Source organism: Anopheles gambiae, chromosome 3 (assembly GCF_943734735.2).
Source record: "Anopheles gambiae chromosome 3, idAnoGambNW_F1_1, whole genome shotgun sequence".
NCBI classification, from domain to species: domain Eukaryota; kingdom Metazoa; phylum Arthropoda; class Insecta; order Diptera; family Culicidae; genus Anopheles; species Anopheles gambiae.
Window position 1 is genome coordinate 36,269,254 of NC_064602.1, and position 24,371 is coordinate 36,293,624.

Sequence of the window (24,371 nt, forward strand, 5' to 3'; positions counted from 1 at the left end):
AGTGTTTATTGAAACGATGATATAAGCTGCTTCTTTCCTCCATTAAAATTTCATATGTAGGGCTTTTCAATTGAATGTTAAATTTATTCTTAATCTTTCGGAGTTACATTTAAAACTTTATTTCATTTTTGCTGATAGTTTTTTTTTGCATTTTACTACTCTCTTGTTATTTCCTACTTAATGCCTTATGGTTTTGCTATTGACATCAATACCATAAGCTCTTCCAGATAGTTTCGTCTTTTTTGATACATTTTTATGAATCACTTCATTATTTATTCCACTTATCATGAATTTTAATCTTTATGTATTATTTTAACATTTCTTCACTTTTTTTCCAAGGTGTTACTACAATTTTTTTTCTTATATCTTCCATTTTATTCCTTCTTTTCATTAAATTTTACTAAAATTCTTGGTAACAGTCAATACCTTAAATCTTTTTTCATATTTTTCAGTGGGTATTGTTAGATTCTGTGTATTATTTATTTCATTTCGGCACGTGTCAGGTAAAAGAAATCACATTTTACTTCAATCCCAGCACAATACAGCTCAATCAAATCTTCCACGTAACCGCAGCATGTATGCAAATTCTGGAAAAGCGAAAAAGCGCATGCAAATCCTTGACAGCAAACGTTTTCTGTTTTCCCACACACCTTACGGATGCGAGCTCCGAACAGCTCTAACGATTCAAACACGAACCACGTGATTTTGCCAATGTTCTGTTGCTTTGCGAACTACAATCGGGCCGGGTGGCCAGAAATCTCGCGCGTAAACAAAGTCGATCGAGCCGGTCGGAGCGAGATTCGTTTGGCTAATTACATTTGGCGCTGGCACTTATTCAGCGTGCTCTTTTTTTCTTTACTTCTGCTACAACCTGCTCCACAGCAAAAAAAAAAAAAGGTACCGTGAACACCATTGTACACGGTGAAATGTAGAGCAAAGGCTCGACATAACCAGCCGCCAGTGAACCACAAATAAGCGAGGTAACAAACGAAAGAGAAAAAAAAGATGGAAGGGATAAATGCACAACAATTTTCCCTTCAATACGAATGACCCACGAACAACGGCCATCATCAAAGTGAATGAAGGGGGGCGAGAGGGTGTGGATGGAAAGAGATATCATTGTGCTCGCTTACGAGCGAGCGAGCAAGCGAAAGCGACGAATCGTGTTCGCACAACAATTAACTTTCAGTGTAAGCGCACCAGCACCACCACTCACGACGCTCGCGCAATTGCGTGAGAGTAAAAATGTAAAGCAGAACGCATTGATTTTTCGCGCCATCTCTTCGACGCAGCCAGTTGGCCGCCTGCCGGGTGTGTAATGGGGGGAAAATGGGGAATGGTGTGTTATAAAATGAATGAGCAATGAAACAGGGCTAATCGAACAATCGCTAACTATTCTCCCACGTGCCTCCTACTACAAAGCAGCAGCGGCTGGATGAAACGCACCTAGAGGTTTCGATGCAATGAGTTCATAATGGGGGCGTAAAAAAATAAGTTTAACATTTATTTATATTTTTATGTAAAGAAAACAGCATTTTTTCTATATTTTTCAATATTTGTCCCACGATTTATAGGCTGTTTGTGTAAGCATCCTTGTGTAAGCAAAAAAAAAGCTCAGCAAACCCTATACTCCGCATAGAAACATGTAATTAAAACACCCACTTTCAACTGAAACCTCCAAAAAACCACATACGACACGTTTAATGAAGCAACACTTTCAAACAAACCCTTGAAAGGTCATTTCAGACGTCACTGGAACGTGGTTTTAAAACGACTTCCAAATAAAACCGGGCCACCAACAACCTTCTTCTGAATTTGGGCCCATAAATGGAACAGGAAAAAAAAGTAAGAAAAAAAGGAAATTACATAAGACGCTACCGTGCGAGATGGTGGTAGTTGCAGGGTACGAGAAAAAACTGGTGTTATATTTTCCCACCCGTGTTCTTCGCAAGCAAACCATTTTCCTTCAATTCGCTATGCCACGTGCCCAAGCCTACGAGGAGCTGGAGACGGCTTTCCCGTTTTTTTTTTTGTTGCTCCAAATGAAGCCTTCCCCGCAAGCATTACGTCAGCACGCGCCCGAAAGCAATGACGTATTCGGAACTGTTCCTATCGCGGCTGTAAAGACAGACGTCTAGGAACCGCTTACAAACAAACCAAAAAACAAACCAGTGCATCTGACCTTTTTTTTCGCACTCAAACCCTCGAAAGGAGTGACAGGAATTGAAAGAAAGCGGAAGAAACAAGCCAAAGAAGTACCTAAGGGACTTGATCGGCGAGGGAAAAAGGCACGATTATCGGAGCTAAATATAAAGCTGACAGCACCACCAGAGAGAGAACACAGCACAGAAAAAAAAGGCCAGCAACGAACCATTGACAAAGCGCACAGACAGCAGCGCGATTGTCCGGGAGTGTTGTGTCAGGCTTGTGTATATTGGAGGCAAAAAAAGGCATGCAATTGCGCCGCGCCAAATCAAACGATGCACTGGATTGCCTTGAGTGACAAAACCCGGAGAAAAACACGACACTCGAGGTCTGTTTGTGTGTCGTTTGCTGTCGTTTTTTTTTTTGCACATAATTTCTATCGGAACGATAGCAGCTTTCGTAATTTGAACGATAAAACAAGGAGATAGTAGGTTTCGCAGGACGGTTCTTTGTAGGACGCAATCCGGAGAACGGAAAAATGACAACAAAAAGGATAATTCTGCTCTGGACAGGTAGAACAGAACCGGAACGAGTGGCTAAATGTCACGTGTAAACATTCGTGTGAAGACCCCCTTACCGTTGCATTTCCTTTTCTCTTCACCCAGAACCTTACAACCCTTCTTGTTGTCGCATGAAAGCAGTGCAAACAACGCCTACCGATTGCGCAACATTGATGAGCAGCACTATAAACTATGCGGATAACACCGTATTATCGTAATCACTTCTCGTTTCGCGGGAGTGTCCCCCTTAGGGGGTGTTTTATCTGTCCATTGCTCGTGTCCAAGGTGCAGGGTGACATTCGCACAACAGCGTGTTCTTATCGGGTTTGCTGTCAGTTTTGTATGTCAATGCCAAAGACAGGCGGCTTCCAAAGGGTCGGCCAACAGCAGCAGCAGCCAAGGCCATAACCGATCGGAAATATCTCTATCAAACATTGGAAAGGTGGTGACTCTCTCTCTCTCTCTCTCTCTCTCTCTCTCTTTCTAACCCTTGTTTGTGTAGTTTTGTTGGATGTTTTTGTCAACTCTGTGAAGAATTGCTAGGTACAACACGCCAACGTGCATTTTTGTGCCTTGAGACGTGCGCCTTGTACGGGTCGTGCCAATGATTGACGGGGAGTTTTTGTTTGCAAATGGAATTAATTCTATTTTTTCCGCCATCTCCACTTAAAAATAGAATACAGAGGTTGTTGGAGCTGAAGTAATAAATGTGAACGATGAAAGGAAGCGTAAAGCTAGAGCCTGAAGTGCTTTACGTTGAAAGTTAACAGCAAAATCGAAGAAAGAAACTTGAAAGAAAGCAAAAAAATCGAGCTTTATACATCATTGGCACTCAATGTCTATTAATAAACGCATCAAACGATCATAAACAGTGCTATTTCATTCCTCTCGATCATATAATTCATAGATTGAATGTTGAACGCTTTGATGTTCAAGCATTGCTGAAGTCAACTTCACTTTTTCCAATGTTTTGACATTCCAAACATGAAGCAATCGAAATTCTGTTTATAATATCCTGATTGAATGTCTGGTTTTTATAAAGATAACCAGACAGACTGCTTCAGGTTCTCCAAAGACAACAACGCACCAAAGACAAACAAAACTGTTATAACTTTACAACGAAAAAGGTGATAATATCTCCAAACCAACAGATTCGTACCGCACATTTGTCCACCCCTTAGGTAATAGAAACTTAATCCGACATCAAACACAGGAGTGACCATCATCTTTCTTCCCAAGAAGTCATAAACTAATGCTTTAGCGAGCATGGATCATAAAAAGTCACCAGGCGTATTGCTAATCCAACGACATCCAATACGCGTCGAACAGCTATAAACGCTTGTGACATACAGGCAGGACAGTTTAGAAGAAAGACAAGAAAAAGAAAAAGCCCCGGCTGTCAACCGCAAAACCGACCGGTTGCTATCTGGTGCAGAGGTTAAATCACGTCCCCAAGACATCCGCAGTCGCTCCAATACCGCAGTTGCCACCATCAGCAACATCATCATTGGGTGTTGTCTCTGGGTGTTGCAAACCGTTTTTGCTTGTTTGCACACGGACTACGCACTACTGCTGTATCGGATTACTAACCGTCCTCGATGGGCCGCAACCTGTCGAATGTGTGCACGGAGACACACCAAGGCCACCGCACCGGTCCATCGACCGAAATTTGCCAACCGTACGGTTTATTGGAGGAAACACGGGCCGAAGTCACACGACAGACGGTGTGAGAGTGAGACGATTGGTTTCATCCGTGCTCCAGTTGCGATACATCCGAAGTAACTGACATCTCCGACACCGACAAAACTCTTGGTGAATGACCGGGTGTGAATGTTGCTGCTCCCTTTAGTAATGATGGTGAGCCATCTCTAGGAATGGCAAAGATAAGCGGAAAGAATCGAAGAAACGGTACCAAAATAGACGGGAGTGGATTATCCCTTCAGGTATTTCGCCTAGGCTGATGGGAACCAAGACTTCAGCCTGTGACAGCTAATACAAACAATTCGAAATCATAATTTTAAAATCCACTAAAGGTTAAGGTATTGGCCGCAGTCACCACATGAGCATAAATTGTCCAAAAAACGAGCCGCACACCATGTGACACCGGTTCGGCGACCGATTTCTGAACTGTCTGGCCCTCTCGCTCTCTGTGTGCTTGTGTGCTAAGAATAGTTCCGCACTTGTCGGGAAGCTGGGGGGACACGGGGTGGAACACAGCTACAGCCTAGTGCCGCGTCGGGGTCGGGAAACAAGGGAATGTCATTAAAAATAAACCGTTTCCGTCGGTTCCATTGGCCCGTGCGGCCGATACACTTATCGGATATAGTGCCGGGGAGCGAACAGGCAGACACAGGAGGAAACCCAACGAATGTGGATGAAAATTTCTGTGTCAAATGTGTGGCATAGTTGTGTGGTTTTGGGGGCTGAGCGGAGGGGGGGGAGCAAAACATACGCTAAATTGATTTCGGTGTTCCAAAGTTTGAACGCCAACAGCGATCGGGAACGCGTTGTTTAGAGACGTTGCGCGCGCGAGTGTGTGTTTGTTTTAAAATTCCTGACTCGCCGTGCCGAACGTGCCGATGAACAGTCAACTCAAAACATAGCCAATAGAGCGAACCTACAGCAGAGTTCGATTCGATTCCGAAGGTTGTACAAACGTTGTCGGGAGGTGTGATTTCAGTTTAATGAGTCCATCCATTACAGCGGAAACATATCGCTCCGTGTCGCTATTGCGCTCTGCCCGCATATTCCCACGGGGATACTGGGGCCTTAAGTTAAATCTAAACCAACAGTACAGACGAGAGGGGGAATTGCTGGGAAAACATCCCACCGACAACATTATTCAGGGGCTTCCACAAACAATTCCTCAATCCAACAGCCAAGTAGGAATTTATGTTCGAAATGCCGGAAACCACTGCCAGAGAGTCCAGAGTGGTAACGAACGGCCGTGAGCGTCAGGTCCGGGAAAATCTTCTGAAAAGCGCTGCCACAACACACACACACACGGAAATCTTAGATCCAAGGGACTTCTAAAAATAGCTTCAAGGTCCCGCTGCCGGTGGGCCTGTGTGCATGGAAATTTTTGGAACTTCGATCGCAAAAGCCAAACATGGAGCGGGCGCTATTTATAGGGTCACCGGCCCCACAACATACCGTGCGATGCAATAGATCTTTAGGGAGATGCTTCTTCGTTCGTTACGTAAAAGAAAGATGGAATTCAAAGGGAGGAGAAATCGATCGATTTTGCTGAGGAAGTATGACGATGACGTGGATATTTGTTTTTAAACCATTTTAAGTAAAGACTCTTTCAATATAATTCTTATATCATGTCAGGATGCACAACACAAACTGTCACAGCATTGACTCCGATTGACACACACACTGCTCCCAGGTTCATTGATAAATTAAAGCATTGCACATATCAATCCTTCGTCCCCTTGCTTCACGCTTGACGGCAACTGGCAGCAGGCAGCTCCCAGGGCGGTGGTAGACGTATCACCCCCGTCATCCTATCCAAACTAGGTCATTTGGTCATTTGCGCTTGGACTGGTGCTGTGCACAACGTCTATGAATGGCGAATGGCACAGACTGTGTCGTTCATCGTCCATTTGCTTGCCATCCACGCCTTTCAAAAACCTCGGCAGTAGGAAATGTTGTTGTTATGCACAGCGAACGATTCTCTGTAGCGCCTTTAAAGGGACGCAGTTCACAACAAACTTGAAGAGGAAGTGGATGTGTTTTTTTTTATTCATTCCACCATAATGCGTTTGTCTGCTTAAGCATTCCATTCTTAAACCAAGAAGTAGAACACCCCAGCCAACAGTCTTAAAAATGAATGTGGCCCATTCGATGTAGCGACCTCTTCGGAAAGAAAACAGAATCTAATGGTAAAGCACATCCGGCTTGGAACATAGTGCCCTCGCGATCAACGACTAAAGCACGCGCGTGTGTGTGTGTGTGTGTATGTGTGACGAGAATATGCGGACACGTCCATACATACAACTTTATCTTGAAGCACGAAACCACTTTTGATACCAAACGGAAACGGAGCGGATCAGAGCGTGTCTTGCAACAGCGCGAAGGGGCTGCTGGTCTGTTCCAGAAGTGCATACCACCACCTATTGCTGATGCAAATGAGCTCATGAACCTCACTCACACACACACACACAACCCCAAGCTCGCGGTCATCGTCACGGTTCATTGACACGTGCGTATACCTTTGGTTCTCCGCTTAGAAGAGAGCACGTACGTAATCACGGGATCCGCGTTGATTATAATGGCGGAGGAATCGGGTCGGACCGGAGACGGTACGTGTGGGGTGGTGATGAAAGGTCGCACGGCTGCTGATTGTTAGCTTCATTCCGAACCGGTCAAGGGATTTTTTGTATTACTATATCTCCTTCGCCCGTGTTGCCGTTACGGGCCTCGCGCGGTGCATAATATTTACACCCCGCACGACCCTCCCAGGGTCGTTACAGAGAGGTGGTGGCTGTATCGCGATGATCGCTAGTTCCGTTTTCAGATTAAAATCAATGAGTCGTTAAAGAAGGTTTGTTTGTTGTTGTTTTTTTTCTTCAGTTTTTGTAACTGCAACCTTTGCGCTTGTTTAGATGCAACAAGCGGAAGGTTTTGAAGTGTAAATAGTTATTGTATAACAACAAAATGAAATTACTGAAGGATGTGCGAGAGGAAGAGCTTGGGTAGGTCCGTCAAAGTTAAAGGGAAGGCCATATCTGATCCCAGGCATTGGATAAAGTTTTAAGGTTCTATTCTGATCTAGAGCTTAATAATTACTGTTCTTGGTTATTAGATCTTACTGTGAACTGTTCAGAATTACATCAGATATACTTCAGTTCATGGTACAGGGTTTCCCACGATTTATTGGTCAGTTCCCATGATTTTTTGGTGAATTCCCACGAATTTTTGGTCGTATCCCATGGATTTTTAGTTCGTTCCCATAATTTATTGGTATTTTCCGAATGGATATCAATACAATTGGACTAAAAAAATCTGGGAAACGGCCAAAAAATCGTGGGAACGCACTAAAAAAATATGGGAACCAACCAAAAATTGATGAGATCCAACCAATAAATCGTGGGAAACCCTGTAAAACAAATTATGAGTTAAATTGATTAATAAGATCATACTTCCAATATGAATAGAATCTCCTTGAAATACCAGCTATTCTATTCTAAGTGAAAGATCTTCCAACTTCTTGGGAAGATGTTCTGTCACTATGCAATATCCCAAATGACACAAAAATGCGACAAATTAAACCATTTTGTACCACTTACATTCAACCAGAATTAGTGTTGGAGCAAACCAACATAACTCCCATTGACACTAGGTTCACAAAAAAAGAAACAACCGTCCACCATTAGCTCTAACTTCTCGTCGCAAATCCCATTACAACCGTAACCAACTGCCAATTTTCCTCCCCCACTCCATTCTCGGACACGGAGAGTTTTGTGATGACCCAGATAAACACACGCTGTCTCGGTCTGTCTCTGTGCTTTGCTCCCAGGCACCGTCGTGTCAAAACAACAATCACCCCGTGCCGGAGTTCTCGACAGTTGTCCCCAGCGACCACGGCACCAGGTCGAGAACGAACGGTCGAGAGTCCACAGATAGAGGGCGGTTGCTGTAGCAATAAACACTCGCACGACAGCGATACTTTATTCCACCTACAAACCTGCTCTCGCTGGAGTTTATTGGAGTGCCTTAGAACCGTGCGCCCACCATGCGGATTTCCAGCCAATTAACTATGCTACACACTTCGTTACCTGGGGTAGTCTTTGCAGAAAACCACAAGGAATTAGGGGAATAAAAATAAAAGGGAAAAAATCGTTTTCTTTAATTACAGCATCACACACACTCACATATTCTGGTGGTCGTCTCTGTGACATAGGGGTTGTAAAAAATGAACGCAGAAGCATCGGTGTGTGAGTGTTCTGGTTGCGATAAAACCACCCGTTGGCACACGTCATCTTCGCCGGCGTGTACGAGCGTGTCGCTCGTGTCTCGCTTGCGGGCGCTTCATTCTCGATCAAACCAACGAACCACCCCTTTCTTCTTCGCTTTTTCATGTGAGGCCGAGCTATTTGATGCTATTCAACCCCCTACACAAGCCAATTGGACTGGTGGTGGTGTAAGTTTCATCCGTTGCCAGTACGATCATTGGCAACGTGGTGTGCGTACAATCGGGGGACAACAGTTTTATTAACCCTGATGCATCAGATCAGAAGCCTCTTCACTTGATCGCACAGCTGATATATGCCAATTCTGTATGTGTGTGTGTGTTTGTGTGTTGTAGAGTGTTTGTATGATTTTTTTTAAACACATTTAACATACAGTAAGGGAGGAAATGCATTCCTCCACTACAGATAAATTGCAGCGAGCGTGAAGGAGACTCGGCACAATCAATACCGAAACGAACACATCGACGAAACGAGTTGCGCAGAGAGCATACGTGTAATGTATTTGGCATATGCATATGTATGACCATTCCCTTTCCTTTTTTGGAAGTCATGGTCCAGACATTTTGCAGAGGCCCAACTTTTGGACAACGTGTATAAATATTCTTTCAATTAGATCTGCGAAGCTCACATGGCATGACGGTGGTTCCACGTCGTGTCATACTCTAATAATAAATGTGTGACATACGCGTCAACCAACACTTGCTTCTAACAATGAAGTGTGGTAGGCGCTTGTTTCTGTACAACCTTTTTTGTTTTTTGGAGGGCAATTCATTTTTATGGCCTACCTTCTTTTTGCCAAAATTGAACATTAAATGAGGACAACAATATTAGCAACATCGTTTCATGCTCGCTCACACACACACACAGCTTACGTCCGACGTCACACACAAAAAAATAACACGGATCCGGCCTGGCTGGTAAACTGGTTTGAATTTTACAATGACGCAAGGTTGCGACCGTTTCAAGGTTGGTTGGTCAGTCTCCTGCTGCCAGCGCGCGGCTCGGTGACGTTCGCTCTTCTGCGGTCCACATTCTCTCTCACGAACACACAGACACACAGACAGAAAGCAGCAAGCGGTTCTGCGATTTCTACGTTCCACCTGACCTGGCAGGGGCACCCTTCCGAACGACCCCCGCGTGTGGCCAGCCAGCCACGTACAGAAGTGGCTCTACAGCCTTTCGCGCGACCTTTTCGGTGGGCTCAGACCACATCACAGCAGCAGCAGCAGCCGTTCGATCCATCCTCGAAGGACGTCATCATGGAGAGGCAGTTAAATCGGTTCTCTTTGGTTTTTGGCACACTCCGCGCGCTGGGTTGCAAAGAGTGGCGGAAGTCGGGGGGAGCCATCGGTTTAAAATGGTTGAACTTTTTCGGGGCCAGCTTTTCGGGGTGACACCACAAAACCGGCCAGCAACATTGCCAGCGTTTTTGTGTTTTTACATTTGTCTCTTTTATGGGTACGGTGGTTTTAGGGCCGAACGTGGTCGCTCGAACCGGAATTTACAAACCATTACATCCGTTGTCCGGTGTCGAAAGTTTAGCGTTGATTTGTGGAAGATTTAACAAAGGGCAGGCTGAGTTTTATTTTTGTTGGATGAATTTGGCAACAACACAACGGACATGTTTTCTGGTGCCAAAAAAAAGGAAACAAAAGCTCAGAGGGCAGAAAAAACGATGAAAAGTAAATACGAGGTTTCATGTGTGGAAGAAATTAGGAAACCAAATTTTAACCGGTAAAATTATGGATGTTTGTGTAATAATTAAACAACGAACAACGTCTATTTCGTGATTTAAGAAATCGCCAGAACTTGCCAGAAATATTCCACTCAAATGGTCAATGTATGGACACCCAATTCACGACTGCATGATAAGTGAGATGTTTGTTTAGCACCTTTGTATTGAGGAATCATCAAATAATGGAGCAAATAAAAAAGGTTCAGATCCATGTAAATATTTGGTGAACTATTTCGGTTATTAAAAAACTCAGGTTTGAGAAGAAAGCCTACCATACTGTTGAAAATTAGCGGACGGTTCCATTTCTGTCCTTATTTGTAGCGATTAGGGTTTAATTAAAAAAAAATAGTTACACGAAAAGGTATGCCTTTGCAGAGATCGTTTAGTGTCAATTAGTGACAATCTAGCAGGAACATTTACAGGGTTTTCCAGGGGTTCTCATAGTTGTGGGACACGTCCTTGAGTCTTTCTTATAGGAAGTGAACTTCATATATTGGAAATTGGATTCTATGGCATCCTTTTTGGATAGGCTCCTTGAAAATTCCTATTGCAATTGTCCAACAAGAGTGCTATAGAGTGCAATTCCCATTGCATTAAGTCCATTTCACTTAAGAAAGAATCAATAAAGTAAGAGCAAATCATTGAGCAAAAAGCTATTTCAGTTTGAAATTATATTTTATTTTGTACCCAACAGTAAGGCAACATTACTAATCTAAACAGCTTAATGACCCTTCAAGAATGTATCAAGGTTAAGGTATTATGATTGATTTGTATCCTCGTGCTATTCAAATAACAATTATTTAAGTTAATTCAAATCAAGTTAATTGAATGCTTGAATGCTTTAATTCTATTCCAATCCAAAGGCAAGGTTTTAAATGTCACATCGATCTCTAATCGTTAACTTTCATCAAAATATCTCAAAACAAGACATACTTGTCACACAAACTGTCAACTCTACTAATGCGGAACCCATTAAACACTGCCATCATATCACCCACCCCTTTTGAGACATGTACTGACACGTGCCATCATCAAACCGGACAAAACACACGTACGATAAGCCAGACAAGAGGCGCGAACAATTGTCTAGAATCTTGGACGACGCTGCCCCCCTCCCCCCCTACACCTTCAGTCAACACAGCGACGGCTGCGCACACAACACGACAAATAACAAAAACCCAAGTCGGCGCAAGCAGTAATGATGCAAGTCGTGTAAGTATGTCACAATAAGAACCATTCCATACTGGCAGCTACATTAAGGGGTGCTCGCCGTGTGTCCACGTGGGTGTATCCGCTACCTACCTAGTACTGTGCGCCTGGAACGAGCCACCGTCCAGCAGGCGAACCTTCGCAAACAGCATCGCGTTCAGGAACGGCACCTCGATCAGCTCCTCCAGGTGCAGCTCCACCGAGAACTTGTACTTTTTCTTCTTCATCATAAATGCCATTCCTGGGGCGCCCGGCCCTATTAGTGTCATTCACGGCGGTATGGTACGCGCGGAGATATGTTTTGCTGGGGGGTGCCGCCACCCACCACTGGCGGAGGGGGCTGGAAACTAGCAGCGACTTCTTTTTTTCACGGGCGGAATGTAAATCCGTAGCACTGAATTGATTGATAAACGATTGATGATCGCTTAGTTTTCACTGATCCGCACCGGCTGGTTTTTCAACACCGTTGTGTGCACCGGAAATGCCAGGCTTCACCTTCTATTGCATGAGCAGATTACATCGAGCATAACACACACTTTCACACTTTCCTGGGCATTCTTAGACACAAACACGAACCAATAGCGAATAACCGATCATAAGTAACCATTGCGCAGACACACACCATACGATTTTTCACTCACTTTTCTCACACATTAGTGGCTCCCGGGGTTTTTTAAAATATATATTAACGAGCGGAAAACATCACAATTTCGTCACTTTTCACTTTTTCTGTAGTAAAAACAATAAAACAAAAATCACACATTAATAATTTGAAACTGCAGCGACACTAACGGGAAAACCTCCTCTTCTTAAGGTCTCAAAGTATAGAGTGTTAAATTCTGACGATTATATTCCCACGCCAGTGCCAACAGCAAATGCTCACGAGTTCATTCAATCCTGCAAAAAGAGATAAAAACAGATAAAAATGACATTAGTTTAAGCTGAGGATTACATTGTGATTTTAGTTATCGATACACAAGTACACAAAACACACACTTTTAGAACGGTCCAAAGGTTGCAAAAAGGCACAGAAAACCAATTACCCCGTCCAAACCGTAAGGCGTCAAAGCTTCTACTGCTACACCGCCACACTTGGACCAACGTCAACGGATATTCCCTTTTTAAGGTTCGATTTGAACGCTCCCCCAGCTCACATAAATTATCGCCTATCGCCGCACACGAGATAATCCATCACCAAACCTGTCGAAGGTTTCAAATCTCGGAGGCGCTCTTTATCAGTGTTGCAGAAATGTTAGATTGTGCGCAAAAATACAAAAAAAAATGTTTCCTCTTCGACCCCCATCGATGGAACCGGAATTAAGAAGGGAAAATACGAGACAAATTAGCTACAAAACCTCTGTTAACATACGCTTCAGATAATGAACTTATCGCTCGCGTGGGAATTCTTGCACAGCGAGTTAAATCATCTAAAAAACGATTTCGTTTTTGGCGCTGTTGTGAAGCATTAGATCGAGCGCAGGTTGAAGTGATGTAATGAAAATGGGTGCGTATACACGGTGGATTTATGTTATCGGTCGCTATCGCAAAGCATTGCAATCTAACCCTCTAAAAAGCTACGAGGACACACAACTTTTGATTGCAAAACTAATTTTAGGTCGTTAAAACAAGACTGATAACAACCCCAGGGGTTTGTTAAGGTTGCTGAGTACGGGTGACCTTTGTAATCTCGTGTATGTTTACACGATGGGTGTGTTTGCGATCATAGAATTAGTTTATGAGTGCAAGTGGTGAAACCAACTGTAAGATTCAGTTTTAACTGAGATTTTATCTTAATAAAGTTTCGTGTAAATATTCATAAAACAGAAAAGTTAATGAAAGAAATGTACAAAAATCTTCCAAACAATCTCAAAATATCAAAAACATGTAGTTTTTGTCGTAAAATGATCAACTTTTACAGTACATAAGCAAAATTGTGAAAAACTCACCCAACGATTGCGCTTCTCGAATGTCAATCGAGCACAAAATTTGCCAAATAATCAAAAACCCCCACCGGGCAGCTTGAATCACCATCCAAGGGTAATTAGAGAAAAATGTTGCAGTACAAAGCTGCGGTGCGAATTCGAGCCGAACGTTTATCAACTCTATTATCAGGTTGTCGTAAATTACTTACCCCCAAACCTATCCTTTTCCAACCACACAGAGAGCCACCAAAGCCATGTTTACGGCGTTGGTATCACATAAAAGGTGGAAAAAAGGTATCACATACGAAATGCCGATAACGCATCGTCACCTTGCAAAATATTTCACTTTATCTCGCATTGCTTAGTGCATCGTGGGGTGGAGAGTAAAGCCGGTGAATCACACTGGGTGGTGTTCGATTGGACTTTTATGACAGTATTTTGTTTACATTTGCCATAACTGTACCCACCCAGGCATGAGTTCTAGATCGTTCGAGAAGCATTTTTGTTCCCGTAAAACGATAGGCAATCCAACATACACCACACCTTGATTTGAGTTGATTTATCTTGCCGAAATTCACCATAATCATTCATCAACCCACAACCCTTGATGTGCTTCCCGCACACTTTCCCGCCGTGGATTCACACTCTTCGCGCTACTCTCGCGCGCAACAATCTGCATTCAATTAAGTGGAATTCTTTCGCAAATCAAGACCACATTCCAGTGCACAAATTGCCCTTTCCGATCCAGACGGTCAATTGAAAAATGACACAAAAATGTGCTCTTACCGCCGCCCCCCCCCCCCCCCCCCCCCCCATATATGGTTGCGACATGTAAAATGGCAACACGACACACACACACACCCAGACACAGCACAGCGTAGTAGGATTGAGGAAAAAAAGCAAACATTTGCCAAACGGAGAGGGAGATGCCAGAGTTCGTCTTCGAGTGGGGCCGAATTGTGAAAATTGCACCGAGGCAAGCGAAATTCCTCCCAAATTACCATTCTAGGATTGAAAACGACCCGGAGCGCACGTCTCCATAAAACGCAAGCACGCCGCAATGGCGTGACACCGGATCGTTTCCCGCTTTGCCATTTGCTTGTCTAAACCCCTTTCTTTCCCCCCACTGCCCATGCTACTACTTCACCTAATTGCACAGGAAGTACGGGAAAACGGAGCCGGAAATCTAGCCACACATTTTTCTGCTGCTTGCGCAATATGCGGCATCGAATAAATCATCGCGACAACTTGACAGAGAGACACAGGGTCGTGCATACACACAAACGCGCGCGCGTGGGTCAAATCAGTTTGAAGCACTTGTTGCTAAAGTCATTAATATTAGCATGTTAAAAACTGGGTTGGCGTCGGTGTTGTACTAGAGCCATGCGCATTTGTCAGAGCATGAACATACAAAACACAAATGAAAATACAGCTTTTAACCAACATAAGGTTTTTACATCGTTTAAACATGGCTGATGTTAGATAACATTAATTCAAATAAGAACCGAATAACAAACATCCATGTAACAGATCCAACACAAATACCGACCGGCTGACATATGGTTGAAATAGGTCATCGAGGCGTGTGAAGAAGCAACGCCTCGGCTGGGAAGAGACACATAAAATAAACACATCAGCTGACATGCATACCCACACACACACACACACATAAACACACAGCCAATTGGAGATTGGAGAAACAACTTCTGGAAAATACTAACCAACCCTCAGTTCTCCCTCAGTGTTGCTGCAACGATCTAACGGTGTGTGGCGTAACAAAGGGTTGCCATAGGCCGTGCACGTCTTGGTCAACGCGCTTTTATGCGGTCAATTTATAGTTTCGCTGCCTAATGCCCCACAACACACAGTGCGGCTCTTCTTCCCGAATTTCCTACCATTTGGGGCCCGGAGCACACATAATTCTGATCGGAACGACCGTCGGAATAAAGAAAACAACACTTTCCGCACGATAAATACAGTGCGGGGAATATGTTTGAGCTTAGATTTCGCAATAGCTCTTTTGTAATGAATTTGAGTACGAAAGAATGAGAAGAAGGAAAAAAACGTCATACCAAAACATCAAAACCTTGTACAGTGTTTTCAAACCGTGCAAAGTCCTGAGAGCTCCTAAGTTCCTTCTTTTTTGCTCAATTCCTGCCCCAATCAATCGCTCAGTAACGCCCTTTTACATCTCTATAATTATTCCCCGCAGTGTTGATTTGTAAAATCAACACTTGGCGCAGTGGATCGCACAAACCTTCTGAGACCCTGACACGCGATTCCCCCAGGGACTAGCCTGCCGCTCCGGAACCGGAAGCACTCCAATTATACGAAGAAAATAAATAAAAAAAAACCCTGTCCGTGCCGTTCGTCCTGGCCGTCCCCAGGGAAGAGCCAATGAAACTGATCGTGTCCAGCACTCGGCCCATGGGACGACGTTGGCACAGCGCCCAGCGAGAACTCTGTTTACTTGTTTGCCCATATGGTCACGCGAGCGTCGTGACGTGTTTACTTTTTGGGAGCGAAATAGTTCTACAGTGCTGGTTTAAAATTCGCACACAAAGGTTTTTTTACGCTAGGATGATAGATGATTTAAGCTTATTTATTGCTTTTGGAACCTTATACATACAATAAAGCACACACAACGCTCTTGTTGCGTTAGTTTGAGTACAGAAACACAAACACAAGACCTGGGTTTTAGGCCTGAAGGCTCAAAAAAAGAAAAAGAACGAACGAAATGGACCATATGACGTGACGATAATTATACTAATGCATACTACTAAACCATTTGGGAGGGAATGTGGATATGGGGCCAGCAGCAGAACCTTATCTGTTAACGTCGCTTTGTAGGCTACACAAAACGTCAAACAAACCGCTACTACTACTACTACTACGCCCAGAAGATAGGCAAGGTGCGTCGGTTCTATCCGCGCGTGTGCCTCTCTCTCCGCCTTCTGCCCACTGCCTCCGTGGTAATGACATTCCAGCGAGGACAGCCCAGTCCGCCAGCCTTTATCAGTTGACCATAATCGGTAATTAAACCACCGCCACTTACAATCAGCCGTGCCCCGTGACACTTCTTCCTCATCGGAGGAGCGCAGTGGTGTTTTAGCGGCCAGTTTCAGGGGAAGCTTGAAGCCGAAAAGCCCCGGTGGAGTGTTAGGTACGGCGCGGTACGAAATGTGTGTGTGTTTACTTATCAAGTTCAAACGCAGTCGGAAGTGCGCGTTGGCGATGATAAGAACACAATGACCATTTGGAGTAGGTATGGATGCCCGCAAACTGGTGTGCTGAGGTGTGCAATGCATCAAACTGTTTGCTGCAATCACAGAGCGCGCAATGGCATTCGTGTCCGGGTGCAATCATTCTTCGGGCGGATGTAATATATTAACGTGGTGTGTATGGGAAAGATAATCGCAAATGCAGTTGATATTTCATAAAAAAGCACACGATGAACTACAACAAAAATACAAAAACGAATCGAAAAAAACTAACTTTTAAAAGGGGTAAAGAACATATGTTGGAGATCCGTGAGCGTACACGAGCTGTCAAAATCCAATCCCAAGTGACATTTGCTCGAAATTGTTTTACCATATCTGCTCGATTAGTACTCAATACGCTTGAAATTGTGGATTTGTGTGTGTTCAAGTGTGTTGAAAGCGCTAAGATTTGGCGTGTTCGTAAATTAGACTTTCTTCTATCGATGGACGATGCCGTCGAGCACATTGTATATTCATAGCTTTGGTATTTGATAAAAACAAAATCAAATTTCGTGTGACGTAATTTTATAAAAAAAAAAAATCGATATTATTTACGTATAAAATGGCTACATGACCCACTATAACGATATAAACCATCATTTTCGATCGAATCTAGAAGAAAGTAACGAATAAGCCGCATCGCAGTTGATTTTAAAAGACTTTTTCTAAATTCCCTTAAACTGATGCAGTTTAAGGGAAGTTTAAGGCTCCAGTTTAAGGGAATTTGCTCGAATTTCCGATTATTCGTGCTCGAAAATGTCAATTGGAATATGACGTACCGCATATCTGTCAGTTGGGTACGCACAATACAACCCGGTTGATGAATATTTTGACAGACGTGGACTGAAAATTGCAATGTTATAACTTGAAAGGTAAAACAATCCAATGTCCGTAAATTATGCTTATCTTTGCATTCTGGCCATTACGCACGAAATGTGGTTTAAATTATTTACGTCCCGAAAAGTGATTAAAGTCACAAATTAAACTGCGTTCTTGCCTTTTCCCATTTTCTCAAAACAACCCAATACAATCTGAAGACTCGTTACGACGCGCGTGTCCATCGTGGCCAGCAGCACGTAGAACGATTTAATTTCCTCACCAAACCGTTCAGTTTGTTTGGTTTGGCGCTTTCCAATCAAGTGTGTTTGTGCGATTTATCATCAACCCGCCCCCTTCCCCAAAGGGTTTTGGAGCCCTTGGTGCCTTCCGTCAACAACAGCGGAAAATAATGCTTCCCCAACGGAAATCGAAAGGCCACGTTACCGTGTGCGTATGTACGCCAAAACTCCCAATTTCCCAAACGCGCAAACCCAAGCGCAAACCGTTGTTGAACGATTTTGCACTTACGTACGACCCTACCCACCGCCAAATGGTGTCATTAGGCACGTCACGTTTCATAGCCGTAGGTCGGTTCGGCCACCACCCTCCCCAGCGACACCCACAAAGCCCACCCGTTCCATAATTTCGGCAACACATACAGACACACGAAAAGTTTTGTGGTTTTTTTGCCGCTGTCGTTCCCTCCCAAACGGTGATTGTTCACCACGTTGGACTCCTTGAGAAACAGTATCGGAAGGAGTGCCACGGGCATAAGGAAGACCATCGCGTGCGTGTGTGTGTGTAGGTGGTTAGCGATTTTGACGCAAGCAACCGATAAATCATAACGCGTAAAGCACCGAAACATTGCGCACGTGTTTGCCACTTGAGGCACGTGACGTGATGGGCAAAGGAAGCATTTCGATTCGGTGTCGAGCAAAGGGAGCCTTCGTAGTGGAGCTTTTCAAGTGATTTGTTGAGGGCTCGCCATCATCACGTCCTGTGCCGGAATCGTGAGGCAGTGGGCGAAGGTTTGGCAAACGGGACAGGGCGAGCTGGGGACGACCCTGTTGAAAATATGAAGGGAATTACGAAAACCGATTTCTCACCATTAGACGTGAAGGGTGTGTCTGCCTTTCCGGATTTTTTGTGTGTTTTGTTTGCAACAAACAAGAATCAAACAGTCATTAATTGGCAGTGACACATTGGCGTGTTAAGCACAGAATAACAAACATCATTTTAATAGATTTTAACAACAATAGAAAAACAAATCAATTCTGTCCCAAAGTAGTCATTTAACGCTTTCTGCCAGGTTATCTTCAAAAAATGACGAATATTTCAATTTCAAATGTATTATTGTGACATCAAATGGATTTTTGTGACTTCTTATGCTCTATGCTTCACTACCATTAGATTTGATACAAACTAAGTTGAGGCAACGATTCATTAAACCGACATTAAGAATGTTCATTTCATTAACCTTCAACAACTTGTCAACCAGCAATTCAAAGCGTAACCATTTCAAAATATGAAACTCCCAGTGCTGCTAAAGCACACTGTGAAGTAAAAACCACATCTATTTTAAATCGCTTCATAAATTCAATTTCGATTGGCAAACTGTGCTCGTCGTAAAACGAAAACCGAAAAGGTTCAGAAAGATCAATTACCATCTCATCAAGGCAGCATCGCCGAGCAGAGCAAAACACAACGAAACGTGAACACTCGCCGGTGCACTTCTCATGCTACGGTGACAGTTTTGCTTCCAGAAGACGTTGGAACGTTAGGAACGCACACACACACATACCACACAGCGCAGCAGCAAGTTGGTACGTTTTGGATTTCATTGTGCCATCGTGCAATCAATTTTAGCTTCACCAGCTCGTCGCTGGGTCATATCGAGCGATGCAAGGTGTTGGGACGAACGCGCGCACAACCGAGCAGTTAAATGCAACGAGCTAGACGCTAAAGCAACAGCTTCGACAAAGCAACACACGTGCCGGCCGTACATGGGGGTGTAAAACATTTAAATTCACCAACATAAACATAATCATTACCACACACTGGTTAAATATGCCCTTATTTACCCCTATTTTTGCAGGCAGGCTGCATTCTGCTATTTTTTCGTAAGCACAAAACCAATGTACTATTTTAAATAGCTTCACACACGCGAACTATAACACCGTCAGCACCAGACAGACATCCTCGTGCACGGGGTGTGTTCTTTGGGGCACTACGAAACAGGCTTGGTTGGTTTAGTTAGTGGCAACGCATTGCGTCAACGTACAATAACGATTTGTTTGGCTTCGATTCGAGTGTTTGATTTGCAACATATTTGGGAAAGGAGCGCGCGGGCATTACCGTTCTTTTGACTCCCGTGCTCATCTCATCCATCATCTCAAGAAGAGGTCGTTTGGGGGAGGGCATGAGAAAATCACTACCCATCACTTGACACATTCCACCGCCCAGCGTTCTTTGGCTTTGATCGGTCATCGCTCACTCATTGGAATGTTTTTTTCTTTTTTTCCACTGCAAGATGAGGAGCAAAACCACTCAGAGCTTTACTTTACTTGTTTGAGCACTCTCGAGCCTCACTTCAACTTGCTAGCTGACCTAGTCGGTGAGGTCCTTAACCATATTTTATCATGATATCCGACTGCTGCTTTGGAATTCAAACCATTCTCCCTTGGCAGAGGGGGATCGCAATTACGGCACCCAAGCGTGTTGTATTATACTTTCCTCTACCAGACAAAGAGAGTACGCTGAACGGAATAGAAAAACTGCTCCGTCCAATAGGGCAAGACTCACGCGCGGACAAGTGCCACACTTGAGTGGGATACCCACAGACCAAAAAAAAAAAAAAACAAAACAAAACAAAAAACTACTGTTTGCTTGGCGCCGACAACACGTTGCGCTATCACTCGTGCGCGTTTGGTTTGGCGTCTTGCTTTGTCTTGGTTTCTTTTCCGACTGGCTGACAAGAAACCCAAAACACGCACACACAACATACCCACCAGTCGAGTAGCGGGATTTATGCCGTTCATTTGCCGCGCCGCTATGAATAGCAGCCCTACAGTGAGCCTCCAAAATATTGGAGGGAAAAGGGCACACAGCCAGTACCAGGAGCAGGGTGGACAATTAAGAAATGTAAGTCGTTGGATTGAGTAAGGTTATCGCTCAAGCTGAAGAAGTGGTGGTGGCTCTCGTCGAGCGCCGGCCAATGAAGAGCTTCGAAGGGCTAAGATTAATTCGCTGTGAATGGTGTTTTGAAGAATGTACAGCCAGAAAGTGTTTCCAATTAGACTCCCAATTGGATTCGGTGCTGTGTGTTCTATTTTTAATCAATTTTATGACCATTTAGTTTTTTTTTAAATTTCATTTGTCATTTGTTTTTACTGTAATTATCTTTGCTCTTTAATTTTCTTTTGTTTAATGGTCTTTTATCTCCTGTGTTTGTATTCTTATTTTTGTCCTATTCTCTTTCATTATTTGATTTAATTTGCTTGAAAAATGTATGTTCCAAATTTGTTCTTTGTAACTACAAAACTACTTTATTCCATTAGGTATTTTGCAACCCAATTTGCTTCTATAACAATAAAACCCCTCTCGCTATCCTGTGCCATTTAACATTTCCTCCGAGGAACAGAAACAGACAACGAGCACCAGACAACCCCCAACTGCTGTTCGGTGTGCCCTCGTGCTCGTTTTCCACACCTCGTTTTGTACTAGTTTTCGATTAAATAATTACTAATCGAGAACCACCTGTTTGATCGGTCGCAACCGGTTCTCTCTCCCCCTCTAACAGCAGGGTTAAATTAGAGTTTCTTTTCTATTCACAACCACTCGCAACAATCGAGCCCAATCAACTTCTGGCAGCTAAGACAACATCCGCGGCACCCGGCTTGATTATTGGGTTTGGATTTTTTCTTTTCCAGCGTAGCAGGAGGCGATTTCGATTGTTTATTTGAAGAAATTTGGAGCATCTGTTTGGTTGCCCTTTATTTCATTTTCTTCTATGGCGTACCGTATTAGGGCAGCCATTCTTTGCGCGTTACACACCCGTTGCCTATAACGGCCAGCAGCAGGAGCGCTTTAAACACACGAAACACGCAGAAGGGGAATTCATTTAAAGGTCTTTTCACTCGGCCATTGAAGGGCCAGGGGGGAATGGCGCTTTCCAGTGCACTGCAGGAGGAGAACCTGACCTGGCAACCCACATCAAACCCACTTTGTTTTCAAATGCAGACCGCGGTGAAGAAAGTGGGAGTTTTCCCTGCCGCCCAGCCGCGAACCATTGCGAGGTCAGCCAAGGGGCCAATGGTTCCGTCATAATCATATGTACACACACACGTATGTACGCATTGTACTTGAACTTCGATGATCCAACGATTTGCCGCGCTTCGTTCCATGCTACTGCTGCCACCACCAGGGACAGCAAACGTGGTATAGCGGATGATCTCGATCGTGTTTTTTTTTCGTTTCTCTATAGGAAGATCATTTCAACCACCCGTTGATAAAGAGCCTCCGGAGCCGGATGATAGGAAGTGGCGGCAGGTGCTGTGTATGTGTGTTACGGTACCGGAGGCATGAGGGTTTTTTTTTTTTTGGGTTTGGTAGAGCACAATTCAAACACACAAACACACGCAATCCAACCACTCGAGGAGATAGCATGCCGGCGAAAATCGCACCGTTATGCTTATCTGCTGTGCGTAATAAAAAACAAGAAAAAAAGCCGTGAAGCGTGGAAAACGCACAGCAAAACTGATAACGCCAAAAACGGCCCCGTCTGCCCATTCTGCTTGCCCCTCTCTGCTTGTGTGCAAAAGATCACGCCGATTACACGCCAGCCGATCTAGAAGCCGAGGTTCAGTGCGCTTTTTTCTGGGTCAATTGGTTTGTACAATCTTCGCACAAGGCAGCACACGCTCCCGAAATGAAGCGGAAGGAAGGATGGCAGGCGGGGAGGGCTGTGGCCAATTTACTTTCCAAGTTTGCGGTGCGAAAAACAAGCACAAACAAAGCACAAACAAAACAAAGCGTATGGGAGGGAGCGCGGCTGCGGCGTCGGCGAATGGGCATGTTTGGACAGAATCGTGAAAGAAAAGTGATATGGAGAGACTTTCCCTCAAGAAAATCAGCAATAGAAAATGGTAGCTGATATGTGTGGCTGTGTACATGGAACGGTACGGCACATTGTATCTGAAAACATATTCACTCGATGATCGTAAACATGAGTAGTGAAATGGCTTGATTTGTAGCAATATATGATGATAAAAGATAACACAAAAACACATATTTTGAATTTTGTGCTACTCCATTTCATAAATTGTGTTTGACGAGATCCAACATACGACGAGAACAATGAAAAACACGATTAAGTTGACGATCTCATTTCTAGATCGAATCGAGATTCTGTTCCACAACCTCCGATGTGTAAGCAATTGCACTTACTTGCGACACTATCGAGCTCCACGTAACGAGATCAGCATAATGTGGGTTTTGTTTTATGAATGATACTTCCTTATGATGCAAATTGTCCAAAATTTCCCTAATTCTTCACGCTCAACTTCATCAAAAACAGTCATTAAAGCATTACCTAATATGCTTCTCTTAGTTCATCCTTTAATTTATTGTTTTTGCGGTGCTAACAAAGCAAAGTAGCCCACCAATATATGCACCACATTTACAGCGGCTGCAATAAGGCAAGGGGACGGTATCCATAACCACCAGCAACTGGCATAACAACAGCCCCGGTCCGTCCGTCCACCCTGAAAAAGGAAACCGTAACGACCGAACTGTTGATATTTACAATGCCACGCCAAACCCATGGAGGCTAACAAAGACACCACACGCCAGTTGGTCGTTAAGCAGATGGTACGCGACGGACGCGACTCTGGTTTGTGTTATGTTGCTGGGCGAATGCAGATGAAGAAACACAGCAGGTACTAGGTACTAGTTGTATGACCCTCTGGAGAGTATAGAAGCTAAATTTGCATTCAAACTACGCGATGTCGAGTCCCCTTTTAAGGACCTTGAACCTCCACTGATAGTTTGGGCAACTTGTGGTTGTGCGGGTATATTTCTTCAGGAAACACTTACCGACCGCGTGGAGCACGCGAAACTTGAAACTACTTAAAACAACTTCCACTCCCCCCGAAAACCGATAATTCGATTTTGCATGGGCGGTTTTCTGCATGCACCACAACTCAACAACTACTCGGTCTTTTCGGAAGCCGATGAGGTCGCACCGCGCTCAACCGTGGCCTTGCAAAAAGTCACGAAACAACACAACCGCACACTCCACACTCCAGACGAACGTGAGCAGCGGTAGTACGAACCCAACGAAGTACACACACACCTGCTCCGTGAGGAAAAAGGGAGTCACTTTACGTAACAACGAACCTTCTTCTCCTTCCCGTACCTCTGATTGTACCCTTGCTGCACCCACCATGTGTGGGGTGGTTTTCGGTTGTCTTCCGGAGTTCCACTTTTATCAACACTTCCGTGAGTGCAAAACCGCACGAAACACTCACAAGGTCCCTGGTCGGCAGGCCGATGGGGAGGACACTAAACGCACGTTGTAACGCTCGCTTCGCTCGGTTTGCCAGCAGACGCACCCGTCAGACCCAGTGCTAAACGAAGCACCGACCACTGCTGCCGAGAGCTGCAACAACACCGTCTGGCTGGTTGCCGAGAGCCGACTGACCGTACTGGTGGAGTTGAATGAATGTTTCTCGTCCCTAAAAACC

The 24,371-nt window shown here is 44.2% G+C and overlaps 2 protein-coding genes across 16 annotated transcripts in view; one reads left to right on the plus strand and one right to left on the minus strand.

Moving 5' to 3' along the window:
• Positions 1 to 24,371, minus strand: part of LOC1278939 (uncharacterized) — a 72,451-nt gene that overhangs the window by 29,968 nt on the left and 18,112 nt on the right. For 11 of the 15 annotated variants that reach the window (XM_061653140.1, XM_061653139.1, XM_061653138.1 and 8 more), the window contains exon 2: positions 11,721 to 12,356. In XM_061653140.1, coding sequence (XP_061509124.1) covers positions 11,721 to 11,896 — 176 coding nt within the window. In that variant the 5' untranslated portion in view covers positions 11,897 to 12,356. Of the gene's footprint in view, positions 1 to 11,716; positions 12,357 to 12,510; positions 12,525 to 24,043; positions 24,338 to 24,371 lie in introns of those variants that run through there. The other 4 variants (XM_061653142.1, XM_061653143.1, XM_061653141.1 and 1 more) reach the window with 3 other exon arrangements.
• The window catches only part of LOC1278948 (protein rolling stone), a 135,050-nt gene continuing 121,345 nt past the window's right edge, over positions 10,667 to 24,371 (plus strand). The window contains exon 1 of the mRNA XM_061653165.1: positions 10,667 to 10,671. The gene's annotated coding sequence lies outside the window, so the exon portion shown is untranslated. The remainder of the gene's footprint in view (positions 10,672 to 24,371) is intronic.